Source organism: Zea mays, chromosome 8 (genome assembly GCF_902167145.1).
Source record: "Zea mays cultivar B73 chromosome 8, Zm-B73-REFERENCE-NAM-5.0, whole genome shotgun sequence".
Classification (NCBI taxonomy): Eukaryota; Viridiplantae; Streptophyta; class Magnoliopsida; order Poales; family Poaceae; genus Zea; species Zea mays.
In genome coordinates this window covers 128,133,052-128,148,820 of record NC_050103.1, presented here as the reverse complement: position 1 = coordinate 128,148,820, position 15,769 = coordinate 128,133,052, and the positions used below count along the sequence as shown (strand labels likewise).

The 15,769-nt window shown below is 47.7% G+C and overlaps 1 protein-coding gene across 1 annotated transcript; it reads left to right on the top strand.

Annotated features, from left to right (window-relative positions):
• Window positions 1–14,482: 14,482 nt before the first annotated feature.
• Window positions 14,483–15,430, top strand: LOC100282240 (WRKY23 - superfamily of TFs having WRKY and zinc finger domains). The gene is made up of 2 exons (NM_001155152.2): window positions 14,483–15,006; window positions 15,094–15,430. The coding sequence occupies exons 1-2, from the start codon at window positions 14,519–14,521 to the stop codon at window positions 15,293–15,295; spliced, it is 690 nt and encodes a 229-aa protein (NP_001148624.2). The 5' UTR covers window positions 14,483–14,518; the 3' UTR covers window positions 15,296–15,430.
• The last annotated feature ends 339 nt before the right edge of the window (window positions 15,431–15,769 follow it).

Here is a 15,769-nt window from a genome sequence, read left to right as displayed (position 1 = left end):
CACTTCGAACCTCAGGAACTCGGTTCTGTAGTTCTCCGGAGTTCCGAAGGTGACGGTCATGTAGATGTGGCCCAACGGGTATTCTCCTTCAGTCGGCACGATGCCGAAGAAAGGAGTGTCTGACTCGTGGAGCTCTTTGAGGTGGACTCCCAAGCCTTGGAGTGTCCGGGGGAAGGTGACATTGATGCTGCTCCCCCCGTCCACTAACACCTTCTTCACCCTGCTCTCTCGGATCACCGGATCGACGAGGAGCGGGTATTTGCCAGGGTGGTCGAAGTTGAGCCATTGATCCGCCCGAGTGAAGGTGATCGGGTGCTCCGACCACCGGTATGGGGCGGGAGGACCGGTGGTTGCCACCAATATCTGGCGATCGTTGATGATAGTCGCCTAGAGGGGGGGGGTGAATAGGGCGAAACTGAAATTCTCAAAAATAATCACAACTACAAGTCGGGTTAGCGTTAGAAATATAATCGAGTCCGCGAGAGAGGGCGCAAAACAAATTGCAAGCGAATAATGAAGTGAGACACGCGGATTTGTTTTACCGAGGTTCGGTTCTCTCAAACCTACTCCCCGTTGAGGAGGCCACAAAGGCCGGGTCTCTTTCAACCCTTCCCTCTCTCAAACGGTCCCTCGGACCGAGTGAGCTTCTCTTTCTCAAATCACTTGGGAATCAAACTTTCCGCAAGGACCACCACACGATTGGTGTCTCTTGCCTCAATTACAAGTGAGTGTTTGATCACAAGAAAGAATGCGCAAGAAAAGAAGCGATCCAAGCGCAAGAGCTCAAATGAACACTACAAATCACTCTCTCTAATCACTAGTGCTTTGTGTGGGGTTGGGAGAGGATTTGATCTCTTTTGGTGTGCTTTGCAATGAATGCTAGCTCTTGTATAGTGGTTGGAAGCTGGAAAACTTGGATGCAATGAATGGTGGGGTGGTTGGGGTATTTATAGCCCCAACCACCAACTTGACCGTTGGTGGAGGCCGTCTGTTCGATGGCGCACCGGACAGTCCGGTGCACACCGGACATGTCCGGTGCCCCCGCCACGTCATCAGTGCCGTTGGAAATTGACCGTTGGAGTTCTGACTTCTGGGCCCGCCTTGATGTCCGGTGGCGCACCGGACATGCACTGTTCACTGTCCGGTGCGCCGGCATGGGCGACTCTGACTCCTGCGCGCGCTGCGCGCGCATTAAATGTCGTCGCAGGTAGCCGTTGGCGCGAAGTAGCCGTTGCTCTGAGGATGCACCGGACAGTCCGGTGTACACCGGACAGTCCGGTGAATTTTAGCGGAGCAGCTGAAGTGAAAACCCGAGGCTGGCGAGTTCCGGAGGCCGCCCTTCCTTGGAGCACCGGACATGTCCGGTGTGCACCGGACAGTCCGGTGAATTATAGCGGAGTGGTCTCCGGAAATTCCCGAAGGCGAGCAGTTCGGAGTTGGAGTCCCCTGGTGCACCAGACATGTCCGGTGGCACACCGGACAGTCCGGTGCGCCAGACTAGAGGAGCCTTCTGTTGCTCCTTTGCTCTTGTGTTGAACCCAACACTTGGTCTTTTTATTGGCTAAGTGTGAACATTTTGCACCTGTATAACTTATTCACTAGAGCAAACTAGTTAGTCCAATATTTGTGTTGGGCAATTCAACCACCAAAATTATATAGGAACTAGGTGTAAGCCTAATTCCCTTTCAATCTCCCCCTTTTTGGTGATTGATGCCAACACAAACCAAAGCAAATATAGAAGTGCATAATTGAACTAGTTTGTATGATGTAAGTGCAAAGGTTGCTTGGAATTGAGCCAATATAAATACTTACAAGATATGCATGGATTGTTTCTTCATTTTTAACATTTTGGACCACGTTTGCACCACATGTTTTGTTTTTGCAAAAATCTTTTGTAAATCTTTTCAAAGTTCTTTTGCAAATAGTCAAAGGTAAATGAATAAGAGTTTGCAAGGCATTTTCAAGTTTTGAAATTTTCTCCCCCTGTTTCAAATGCCTTTCCTTTGACTAAACAAAACTCCCCCTAAATGAAATCATCCTCTTAGTGTTCAAGAGGGTTTTGATGATTCAAATTGAAAAACTATTTTCTCCCCCTTTTGAACTCAATAAGATACCAATTGAAAAATACTCTTGGAAAACACTAAGTTTTTGAAATTGGTGGTGGTGCGGTCCTTTTGCTTTGGGCTCAACCTTTCTCCCCCTTTGGCATGAATCGCCAAAAACGGAATCATTAGAGCCCTTCGAAGTATTTTCTCCTCCTTTGGTCATAAAATAAATGAATGAAGAGTATACCAAAGTTGGAGAGATGCTCGGAGTGACGGCGAAGGATGAGTAGTGGAGTGGAGTGGAAGCCTTTGTCTTCGCCGAAGACTCCAATTCCCTTTCAATATACCTATGACTTGGTTTGAAATACTCTTGAAAACACATTAGTCATAGCATATACAAAAGAGATATGATCAAAGGTATACTTGTGTGCTATGTGTGCAAACTAGCAAAAGAAATTTCTAGAATCAAGAATATTGAGCTCATGCCTAAGTTTGGTAAAAGTTTGTTCATCAAGTGGCTTGGTAAAGATATCGGCTAATTGATCTTTAGTGTTAATGTATGAAATCTCGATATCCCCCTTTTGTTGGTGATCCCTAAGAAAATGATACCGAATGGCTATGTGTTTAGTGCGGCTATGCTCGACGGGATTGTCGGCCATTTTAATTGCACTCTCATTATCACATAGCAAAGGGACTTTGGTTAATTTGTAACCGTAGTCCCGCAAGGTTTGCCTCATCCAAAGCAATTGCGCGCAACAATGGCCTGCGGCAATATATTCGGCTTCGGTGGTAGAAAGAGCGACCGAATTTTGCTTCTTTGAAGCCCAAGACACCAAGGATCTTCCCAAGAACTGGCAAGTCCCCGATGTGCTCTTTCTATTAATCTTACACCCTGCCCAATCGGCATCCGAATAACCAATCAAATCAAATGTGGATCCCCGAGGGTACCAAAGCCCAAACTTAGGTGTATAAGCCAAATATCTCAAGATTCGTTTTACGGCCGTAAGGTGTGATTCCTTAGGGTCGGCTTGGAATCTTGCACACATGCAAACGGAAAGCATAATGTCCGGTCGAGATGCACATAAATAAAGCAATGAACCAATCATCGACCGGTATACCTTTTGATCCACGGACTTACCTCCCGTGTCGAGGTCAAGATGCCCATTGGTTCCCATGGGTGTCTTGATGGGCTTGGCATCCTTCATCCCAAACTTGTTTAGAATGTCTTGAGTGTACTTCGTTTGGCTAATGAAGGTGCCCTCTTGGAGTTGCTTTACTTGGAATCCTAAGAAATACTTCAACTCCCCCATCATAGACATCTCGAACTTTTGTGTCATGATCCTACTAAATTCCTCACATGTAGATTCGTTAGTAGACCCAAATATAATATCATCAACATAAATTTGGCATACAAACAAATCATTTGCAAGAGTTTTAGTGAAGAGTGTAGGATCGGCTTTTCCGACTTTGAAGCCATTAGCAATGAGAAAGTCTCTAAGGCATTCATACCATGCTCTTGGGGCTTGCTTGAGCCCATAAAGCGCCTTAGAGAGCTTATAGACATGGTTAGGATACTCACTGTCTTCAAAGCCGGGAGGTTGCTCAACATAGACCTCTTCCTTGATTGGTCCATTGAGGAAGGCACTTTTCACGTCCATTTGATAAAGCTTAAAGCCATGGTAAGTAGCATAGGCTAATAATATGCGAATTGACTCAAGCCTAGCTACGGGTGCATAGGTTTCACCGAAATCCAAACCTTCGACTTGGGAGTATCCCTTGGCCACAAGTCGAGCTTTGTTCCTTGTCACCACACCATGCTCATCTTGCTTGTTGCGGAAGACCCATTTTGTTCCTACAACATTTTGATTAGGACGTGGAACCAAATGCCATACCTCATTCCTAGTGAAGTTGTTGAGCTCGTCTTGCATTGCCACCACCCAATCCGAATCTTGTAGTGCTTCCTCTACCCTGTGTGGCTCAATAGAGGAAACAAACGAGTAATGTTCACAAAAATGTGCAATACGAGATCTAGTAGTTACCCCCTTATGAATGTCGCCGAGGATGGTGTCGACGGGGTGATCTCGTTGGATTGCTTGGTGGACTCTTGGGTGTGGCCGCCTTTGCTCTTCATCCTCCTTGTCTTGATCATTTGCATCTCCCCCTTGATCATTGTCGTCATCTTGAGGTGGCTCATTTGCTTGATCTTCTACTTCATCAACTTGAGCTTCATCCTCATTTTGAGTCGGTGGAGATGCTAGCGTGGAGGAGGATGGTTGATCTTGTGCATGTGGAGGCTCTTCGGATTCCTTAGGACACACATCCCCAATGGACATGTTCCTTAGCGCTATGCATGGAGCCTGTTCTTCACCTATCTCATCAAGATCAACTTGCTCTACTTGAGAGCCGTTAGTTTCGTCAAACACAACGTCACAAGAAACTTCAACAAGTCCTGAGGACTTGTTAAAGACTCTATATGCCCTTGTGTTTGAGTCATATCCTAGTAAAAAGCCTTCTACAGTTTTAGGAGCAAATTTAGATTTTCTACCTCTCTTAACAAGAATAAAGCATTTGCTACCAAAAACTCTAAAATATGAAATATTTGGCTTTTTACCGGTTAGGAGTTCATAGGATGTCTTCTTGAGGATTCGGTATAGATACAACCGGTTGATAGCGTAGCAAGCGGTGTTGACCGCCTTGGCCCAAAACCGATCCGAAGTCTTATACTCATCAAGCATGGTTCTTGCCATGTCCAATAGAGTTCGATTCTTCCTCTCCACTACTCCATTTTGTTGTGGAGTGTAGGGAGAAGAGAACTCATGCTTGATGCCCTCCTCCTCAGGAAGCCTTCAATTTGAGAGTTCTTGAACTCCGTCCCGTTGTCGCTTCTAATTTTCTTGATCCTTAAGCCGAACTCATTTTGAGCCCGTCTCAAGAATCCCTTTAAGGTCTCTTGGGTTTGAGATTTTTCCTGCAAAAAGAACACCCAAGTGAAGCGAGAATAATCATCCACTATTACAAGACAATACTTACTCCCGCCGATGCTTATGTAAGCAATCGGGCCGAATAGATCCATGTGGAGTAGCTCAAGCGGCCTGTCGGTCGTCATGATGTTCTTGTGTGGATGTTGGGTTCCAACTTGCTTCCCGGCTTGACATGCGCTACAAATCCTGTCTTTCTCAAAATGAACATTTGTTAATCCTAAAATGTGTTCTCCCTTTAGAAGCTTATGAAGATTCTTCATCCCAACATGGGCTAGTCGGCGGTGCCAGAGCCAACCCATGTTAGTCTTAGCAATTAAGCAAGTGTCGAGTTCAGCTCTATCAAAATCTACCAAGTATAGCTGACCCTCTAACACTCCCTTAAATGCTATTGAATCATCACTTCTTCTAAAGACAGTGACACCTACATCAGTGAATAGACAGTTGTAGCCCATTTGACATAATTGGGATACGGAAAGCAAATTGTAATCTAAAGAATCTACAAGAAAAACATTGGAAATAGTATGGTCAGGTGATATAGCAATTTTACCCAGTCCTTTGACCAAACCTTGATTTCCATCCCCGAATGTGATAGCTCGTTGGGGATCTTGGTTTTTCTCATATGAGGAGAACATCTTTTTCTCCCCTGTCATGTGGTTTGTGCACCCGCTGTCGAGTATCCAACTTGAACCCCCGGATGCATAAACCTACAAAATAATTTTAGTTCTTGACTTTAGGTACCCAAACGGTTTTGGGTCCTTTGGCATTAGAAACAAGAACTTTGGGTACCCAAACACAAGTCTTGGAGCCCTTGTGTTTGCCCCCAACAAATTTGTCAACTACCTTGCCGGATTTATTAGTCAAAACATAAGATGCATCAAAAGTTTTGAATGAAATAGCATGATCATTTGATGCATTAGGAGTTTTCTTCCTAGGCACCTTGGCACGGGTTGGTTGCCTAGAGCTAGATGTCTCACCCTTATACATAAAAGCATGATTAGGGCCAGAGTGAGACTTCCTAGAATGAAATTTCCTAATTTTGCTCTCAGGATAACCGGCAGGGTACAAAATGTAACCCTCGTTATCCTGAGGCATGGGAGCCTTGCCCTTCACAAAGTTAGACAAGTTCTTAGGAGGGGCATTAAGTTTGACATTGTCTCCCCTTTGGAAGCCAATGCCATCCTTGATGCCTGGGCGTCTCCCATTATAGAGCATACTTCTAGCAAATTTAAACTTTTCATTTTCCAAGTTATGCTCGGCAATTTTTGCATCTAATTTTGCTATATGATCATTTTGTTGTTTAATTAAGACCATGTGATCATGAATAACATTAACATCAATATCTCTACATCTAGTACAAATAGAAACATGCTCAACATTAGATGTAGAGGGTTTGCAAGATTTTAATTCAACAACCTTAGCATGTAACATATCATTCTTAGTTCTAAGGTCGGAAATAATAGAATTGCAAACATCAAAATCTTTAGCCTTAGCAATCAAATTTTCATTTTCTACTCTAAGGCTAGCAAGAGAATCATTCAATTCCTTAATCTTAGCAAGCAAGTCATCATTACTATTTCTAAGATTGGGAATTGAAGCATCACAAACATGAGACTCAACCTTAGCAATTAAACTAGCATTTTCATTTCTAAGGTTGACAATGGTGTCATGGCAAGTGCTTAGCTCACTAGATAGTTTTTGACATTTTTCTACTTCTAGAGCATAAGCATTTTTAACCTTAACATGTTTCTTGTTTTCTTTAATTAGAAAATCCTCTTGGGAGTCCAAAAGGTCATCTTTTTCATGAATAGCGCTAATCAATTCATTTAATTTTTCCTTTTGTTCCATGTTAAGATTGGCAAAAAGGGTAAGCAAGTTATCCTCCTCATCACTGGCACTATCATCACTAGAGGACTCATATTTTGTGGAGGATTTAGATTTAACCTTTTTCCTTTTGCCGTCCTTTGCCATGAGGCACTTGTGGCCGACGTTGGGGAAGAGAAGCCCCTTGGTGACGGCGATGTTGGCGGCATCCTCGTCGTCGGAGGAGGAGTCGGTGGAGCTCTCGTCGGAGTTCCACTCCCGGCAAACATGGGCATCGCCGCCCTTCTTCTTGTAATATTTCTTCTTTTCTCTCCTCTTTCCCTTCTTGTCGTCGCCCCTGTCACTGTCACTGGACATAGGACATTTTGCAATAAAATGACCGGGCTTACCACATTTGTAGCACACTTTCTTGGAGCGGGGTTTGTAGTCCTTCCCCCTCCGATGCTTGAGGATTTGGCGAAAGCTTTTGATGATTAAAGCCATCTCCTCATTGTCGAGCTTGGAGGCGTCAATTGGTTGTCTACTCGGTGTAGACTCCTCCTTCTTCTCCTCCGTTGCCTTGAAGGCCACCGGCTGTGCCTCGGACGTGGAGGGTTCGTCAAGCTCGTTGATCTTCTTTGATCCTTTAATCATACATTCAAAACTCACAAAATTCCCGATAACTTCCTCGGGGGTCATTAGTGGGTATCTAGGATTACCACGAATCAATTGAACTTGAGTGGGGTTAAGAAAAATGAGAGCTCTTAGAATAACCTTAACCACCTCATGGTCGTCCCACTTTTTGCTCCCGAGGTTGCGCACTTGGTTCACCAAGGTTTTGAGCCGGTTGTACATATCTTGTGGCTCCTCCCCTTGGCGAAGACGGAAGCGACCGAGCTCCCCCTCGATCGTTTCCCGCTTGGTGATTTTGGTGAGTTCATCACCCTCGTGCGCGGTCTTGAGTAGGTCCCAAATCTCCTTTGCATTCTTCAACCCTTGCACTTTGTTGTATTCCTCCTTGCTTAAAGAGGCGAGGAGTATGGTTGTGGCTTGAGAGTTGAAGTGCTCGATTTGGGCCACTTCGTCCGTATCATAATCCTCATCCCCTACAGAAGGTACCTGTGCTCCAAACTCAACAACATTCCATATACTTTTGTGGAGTGAGGTTAGATGAAATTTCATTAAATCACTCCACCTAGCATAATCTTCGCCATCAAAAGTTGGCGGTTTGCCTAATGGAACGGAAAGCAATGGAGTATGTCTAGATGTACGGGGATAGTGTAAGGGAATCTTACTAAACTTCTTGCGCTCTTGGCGCTTAGAAGTTACGGACGGCGCATCGGAGTCGGAGGTAGATGTTGATGAAGTGTCGGTCTCGTAGTAGACCACCTTCCTCATCCTTTTGTGCTTGTCTCCTTTCCGATGCGACTTGTGGGAAGAAGATTTCTCCTTCTTCTCCTTGTGGTGTGAAGAAGAAGATCTTTTCTCCTTCCGTTTGGAGGAGTCCTTCTTCTTCTCCTTCCTCTTGGTGCGGGATTCTTCCGATGAAGTGCTCCCTTGGCTCGTAGTGGGCTTGTCGCCGGTCTCCATCTCCCTCTTGGTGTGATCCCCCGACATCACTTCGAGCGGTTAGGCTCTAATGAAGCACCGGGCTCTGATACCAATTGATAGTCGCCTAGAGGGGGGGTGAATAGGGCGAAACTGAAATTCTCAAAAATAATCACAACTACAAGCCGGGTTAGAGTTAGAAATATAATCGAGTCCGCGAGAGAGGGCGCAAAACAAATTGCAAGCGAATAATGAAGTGAGACACGCGGATTTGTTTTACCGAGGTTCGGTTCTCTCAAACCTACTCCCCGTTGAGGAGGCCACAAAGGTCGGGTCTCTTTCAACCCTTCCCTCTCTCAAACGGTCCCTCGGACCGAGTGAGCTTCTCTTTCTCAAATCACTTGGGAATCAAACTTTCCGCAAGGACCACCACACGATTGGTGTCTCTTGCCTCAATTACAAGTGAGTGTTTGATCACAAGAAAGAATGCGCAAGAAAAGAAGCGATCCAAGCGCAAGAGCTCAAATGAACACTACAAATCACTCTCTCTAATCACTAGTGCTTTGTGTGGGGTTGGGAGAGGATTTGATCTCTTTTGGTGTGCTTTGCAATGAATGCTAGCTCTTGTATAGTGGTTGGAAGCTGGAAAACTTGGATGCAATGAATGGTGGGGTGGTTGGGGTATTTATAGCCCCAACCACCAACTTGACCGTTGGTGGAGGCCGTCTGTTCGATGGCGCACCGGACAGTCCGGTGCACACCGGACATGTCCGGTGCCCCCGCCACGTCATCAGTGCCGTTGGAAATTGACCGTTGGAGTTCTGACTTCTGGGCCCGCCTTGATGTCCGGTGGCGCACCGGACATGCACTGTTCACTGTCCGGTGCGCCGGCATGGGCGACTCTGACTCCTGCGCGCGCATTAAATGTCGTCGCAGGTAGCCGTTGGCGCGAAGTAGCCGTTGCTCCGAGGATGCACCGGACAGCCCGGTGTACACCGGACAGTCCGGTGAATTTTAGCGGAGCAGCTGAAGTGAAAACCCGAGGCTGGCGAGTTCCGGAGGCCGCCCTTCCTTGGAGCACCGGACATGTCCGGTGTGCACCGGACAGTCCGGTGAATTATAGCGGAGTGGTCTCCGGAAATTCCCGAAGGCGAGCAGTTCGGAGTTGGAGTCCCCTGGTGCACCGGACATGTCCGGTGGCACACCGGACAGTCCGGTGCACCAGACCAGAGGAGCCTTCTGTTGCTCCTTTGCTCTTGTGTTGAACCCAACACTTGGTCTTTTTATTGGCTAAGTGTGAACATTTTGCACCTGTATAACTTATTCACTAGAGCAAACTAGTTAGTCCAATATTTGTGTTGGGCAATTCAACCACCAAAATTATATAGGAACTAGGTGTAAGCCTAATTCCCTTTCAGTTGAGCTTTTGTTGTCTTCTGTTCTCCTGTGATCCGTGTCCGCCGAAGATGACGTTGACCTCCCTGTCAACGCGCGGGAAAGCTCCTCCTCCTCCCTCCTCCTGCTGCTGGGGTTGTCGTGGTTCTTCTGGCCCTCCCCTCGGCGGAGGAGGAGGTAGAGGTTGGAAGGGTCGACCGTGCCCGACGGAGTGCTTGAAGTCCCGGCAGTTCCGAAGAGTGTGGCGCATGTCCTTGTGGTACGGGCACTGGGCGTCGAGGATGTCGTCCAGCGTGTGTTCGCCTCCGCAAGGTCCTCCCCGGGCGCGAGAGGCTGGTGGTCCGGCGGTGTGTACTTCTTCGCGAGGTCTCTTCTCCCAGCGTTTGTCGGGTTGCTGGTTCGCGTCGCGTCGTGGTGCTGCCGGTGTGGACTTCGCTCCTCCGATGAGGTCCTGGGCTCGCTCGTCGGTGGTGATGTAGAGGTCAGCTTCCCGGAACAGCTCCTCGGAGGTAGTCGACGCCTTCTGTAGTATGGCTTGGACGAAGGCCGAGTCATTGGATCCTCTGTAGAAGTCCTCGATCACGGCCGCCTCCGTGACCTCAGGGATACGATTTCTCATGGTCTGGAACCTTTTGAGGTATGACCGGAGAGTTTCGTCCCCCCGACGCTTGATGGATTTGAGGTCCCATGGTTGCGCCAGTTTGTCGGAGAGGGACTGAAAATTGGCGGTGAAGCGTCGACTGAAATCGCCCCAGTCGTCGATGCAGTGTCGGGGTAGATGTCACAGCCATTGCAGCGCGTCTTGCCCGAGGACAATGGGTAAGTACGCGGTCATCACGTCCTCGGACGCCCCGGCGGCCCGAGCAGCGGTGGTGTAGACGGCTAGCCAGCCTCCTGGATCCTGCTTGGGTTCATATTTATCGACATTGGATACCTTGAAGTTAGGGGGCCATTGGATGGCCCTAAGGCGTGGAGTAAGAGCAGATACTCCACACGTGTCCTCTTGTCGTCGGGGATGATGTCTGTCCCGGGGAGGGGAGTAGTTGTTGTGGTTCCTCGACCGTCCCTGGGTAGTACCGCTAGTTGAGGCCGTTGCCGACTCAGTTCTGGTGGCCTGACTCCGAGCTGGGATGCCATGATCCCTGTCGTACTCCTCCCGGCGGCGGATCTCGTTCTCATGCCGTCGTTCACGCGAAGCGTTGATGGAGCTTCGCGCGTCCCGACGGCTGTTGATAGTGTGTCGTAGATCGTTCGGCGGGTGAGCGAGCGGTAGAAGATGGTTGGCCGCCTGAGTGAACAGTCGTCGATAGCCCTCGGCGTCAGGAGTCCGAGGGAGTCCATCAGCTATCCGAGCTAGTACTCCTCGGACTTCACTCGACGTGTTCATGGCTCGGGCGAAGTCGGGATTCAGGTTGCGCCCGAAGAGTGGATTCTCCCGGCGTTGCCTTGCATCTTGCTCGGCTTGTTCCTGGGCCCGGCGGCGATCACGTCGTCGGGAGTTCCTTCGTTCTCTGAAGACGCGTTCCTCTGGAGTTTCTCCTATCTCCGAGACCTCGTCCCACGAAACAGGTTGCTCCGGATCCCGTTCGCCGGCCTCGTGGTGTCGCCGAATGTTTCGGCGCCGGTTTCTCCGTCGGCGGGATTTCCGCTGAGGTGGTTCTTCTCCGGGCGCGGTCGGCTCGTCGTCGGAGACGGGGGGCGACTCCACTCTCCCAATGAAGAGGACGTCGGGGTAGAATGGTACGGCGGTCGCGACGATCTTTTTTCCGTTCTCCTTTGAGGGCGGAGGAACAGAAAGAAAAACTTGCTTCCTCCCGATCTCTTTCTTCCTTGTGATCCATGTCCATTCTTTTGTCGGGGAAGTAGATAGTGGAGTTCTCCGGGTCAGCGGGCCCTTGGCCCCTGACTTTCTGAAGGCGATCTTTTTTCGGAGAGCTGGAGGTCGCGCTTCTCCGGTATTTTCGGAGTTTGTTGGAGGAGACTTCTTTTTCAGCGGATCTGCAATGCGGTGTAGAGTTCCCTCTTCGTCTGCTATGGATGAGATTGTTCCAAAGCAGAATACGGATCCAGGACGGAGGGTGATCTTGTTGTAGAAGGTGACGGCCATTGAGCTAGCTTGGATCGTCGACACACCCCCTACCTGGCGCGCCAGCTGTCGGTGTTTTGGGTCCGACCGCACACCCGGGGTTGCCCCTCGAGGTGATTTTAGGAGTAGGACGGTGTCGCCGACTGTAGCAAAATGGTTCGTGCCAGATGCACGAGGGACAATGGACAGTGTTTACAGGTTCGGGCCGCTTAGAGATGCGTAACACCCTACGTCCTGGTGAGTATGCTTTTGTGTAATGGGTTACAAGGTAGCTCTCTAAAGTGAGAACGTGGAGAGTTAAGGTGAGTGGCTGGGTAATGGGATCGATCCTTCTGAAGGGGTGCCCCCTAGGCCTTATATATTCGACCGTGGGGCAATACATGTGGATTTGATAACAATGTGCACCTAAAAGATAGTGAACTGTTTGAGTCTATCTTCCCATGGTTCTACCGACCTATCCTCGCCTGGTTCCGTTGCATGGGGCTCCAGCGCGGGAAAGTCGGATCTTCTGTTGTGGTCGCTTGCTCATCGCTGAGGGGCCATCCGGGTTTGCGCCTACCCGGCCTTATGTCGATCTGCTTTACTAGCCGTTTCTCCCAGGCCCATGAAGGAGTGACCTCACAATTTATTGGGCTCTTGGGCCTTTCGTGAGGTCTTTTATCCTTCCAGTGGACCCGGGGGATATCTGTCCCCCACAGCTGGGGCACGCGGCGACAATTTACTCGTCGGTCCAGGGACCCCCCGGGTTCGAAACGCCGACACCTAGATAGTTCGATGGCGATTTGGAGTGCAGTGATCTAATGAGTTTGTGGGTGAGTGAACCCAAGATTTATATACGGGTCGGAGCGATGAAAATTGGCTTGTATGGAGTATTGTGCACTGTTCTTTCCTATAGTACCCATAAAAATAGATTCAGATTGCACACAAAACACAAGAGTATGTTTGCCTAATAGGTTGCAACTTTGGCCGTAAGCATTCAAATGGCCAATCTGTGGGATCGCAGGATGTGGAAAAACAAAGCCTCAGAGTAATTAGCCATCCATGTGACCATCTAGATTAGAGGTATACAATATACTAGTCCAAAATGACCTTCAAATGCTTCAACATCAAGTATTTGCATCGAAAATGAAAAACCCTTAAACATCAAGTATTTGAAGGCCGGAGGTAGTACTTGTGTTAGTGCTTCAATGAGGATTATTGTGGAGTGACATTTTATAAACAACATTGATGAGTCTCATTACGGTTGCATTACTTTCTACATTTACTCTTGAGTAGTTTATCTTAAAAAATTGTATTCTTAGAATTACCTTGATGATGTAGGGTTAAAAATTAGGGTGCAATTTTTTTGTATACACATTAGACACTCTAGTAAAGTTAGGATTGAGATTTCAGTTATTACAGTAAATTTCATAGAATTTTAATTCACCCCTCTTATGCATCATGATCATTTCACCACTATACCTACTAAGGGTCTAAATGCTTTCACAAAAATAGAATTACTTAGAAGTTAAGACAAGTTAGCATATCGCCAAAATCATTTAAGATTAGGATGAGAAAGGGTAAAAAAGTTGAAATTATAAGAAAAGATATATCTCTTGAGACTAGACATGAATAAGCAAGAGGAAACCTTAATTTTATCTCCCTGCATTGCCCTTCCCTGCACTAGGCTGCTCCTGCCCCTCCCTCTTCCTAGGCATTAGTAGGGCACCGTTCCTTCACTCTCTAATCCCTTGAATTCTACTTCTAGATCCACATCAATTACTATTTGGTATAGTTCTTCCGTAGAAGGCAATACTAGAGTCAAAGAGCTGCATCAAATGGGTCCTAAATATGATGAGGTGTGAGGAAGGTACAAGAGACTTATTTGGACTTTCTTGCGAAGTGGAAGAATATAGTTATATCTTTCAAAGAAGGTTTCTTTACATAACCCTCTTGGACCTTAGGATCCATTATCTTTCCTATTCAGAGATTAATCATTTATCATTGTGTTTTTGTGTTAAGATTTCTTTGTACATGAAGATGAAGAGATGGCAAATCGGCTATGTTTTTATGTAAAAAAATCTTTGTATATAAACATGAAGATATGTCAATGCTGCCTTAGTATATTTACCCAAATAAGAAAAAACATGTAGACAAATTGATAAAGCTTTGGACAGCTTTTGCTTCGTTTTTTTATGGATATACGGGCCTTTGTGTGTTTGTTGAATCTATTGCCATCAAGCCCATTCTAAATCACGTCTACAGCCCAAATGAACAAAGAACCATTTTACGCCTAGCATTTATCTTCTTGAGAAGTGCATGTATTTGATGTTTCGAACACCGCACGACGTCTCCAATTCGCAAACGTGACTACCTGTCTCCGAGCTTGGAAGAGGTAAAGTAAAATATTCCGGTGGACGGGCAGTTGAGCTGCACCCATGGCAGTGGTTGAGCTGTGGTTGCTGCCTGTTGGCTCTCTCAGTCGCAGCTTCTGTTCCTCCGATCTGGTCGCTTCCAACGTCTCTGCGCGTCCAACGCTTCTCACCTTCCCTCTCACACGCACCCCACCCGCCAGTCACAGCTACCACGCAGCTGCACGGTGCACCCATCTGCGATCTATATATCCCGCGGCGCGGCTCACTTATCACGTGACCTCGCCGCCGGCGCGCTAGCTCTCTCTGTCGATGGAAAATTCGACGCTCCACGGAGGAAGCTGCCAACAACCAAACACTCAGCTGGATACGGCTTCGTGCCTGCTTGCCCCGCTGCCGCCGGTGGTAGCCGAGCCACAGCCGGAGCAGCAGCATGCATGCACCGATGCGCCGCCGACGTCTCTCGCCCCTGGCGCGGCGATGAGTTGCCCACCGCCGCCGGCTGCCGTGGACTGGGCGTCGCTGCTTCTACCGCCCAGCACGTCGGGCGCGAGCGAGGTCGGCTGCGGTGTCAGCGCTGTGACGACGGTGGCTGCCGGAAGCAAAGCTGGTGCGACGGCGGGAGAGGGAGATAATAGTAAGACCGTAAAAGCTGGGAAGCAGGGCGGCGGGAGAGGGAAGAACAAGGTGAGCCGGCCACGGTTCGCGTTCCAGACGCGGAGCGAGAACGACATCCTCGACGACGGCTACCGGTGGAGGAAGTACGGGCAGAAGGCCGTCAAGAACACCGCATTTCCAAGGTTGATCGTCTCTTTGTTGATGCTCATGAAGTCATGTCTTATGCTAGCTTCAATCTGCTGTGGAAATGACGCACTGTGGGCATGCAGGAGCTACTACCGGTGCACGCACCATACGTGCGACGTGAAGAAGCAGGTGCAGCGGCTGGCCAAGGACACGAGCATAGTGGTGACCACGTACGAGGGCGTGCACAACCACCCGTGCGAGAAGCTCATGGAGGCGCTCAGCCCCATCCTCAAACAGCTCCAGCTCCTCTCTCAGCTCCAGTCTTGCACTAATCAACTCCTCTGAATATTGATGTGTGGCCTAGCCATCATCAGTGTTAACTAATGCAAATTTACTGCTAAGTGTACAAAACAAACTCACATGATGACTTCTTTCAAGTACCCATAAAATATTATTAGTTGTTCCGTGATTAAATGATAATCATGACTCTTCAACCCAGATAACTTCTCTGTCTTCAAATTCAAATCGCTTCTATACAATTAGGATGGCACACATGCATGAATCTTCTTATGATATATCATGACATGAAAGCAATTTTTCTGACCGGTACATATTTTTTGGCATTTTATGATTCACCGGACGAATATGACTAGTCAAGTTCACTAGCTCTTTATAGAAATTATTTAAGAACTATTGATCACTCGTTTTTTATCTCTAAAGAATATCGAAAACAAGACAACATAAGTCATTGAATTAGAAGCTTCGCTCTTCAATTAACTCTCCTTCGAAGGTTAATTCAAGAAAGAAGACGAATGACAT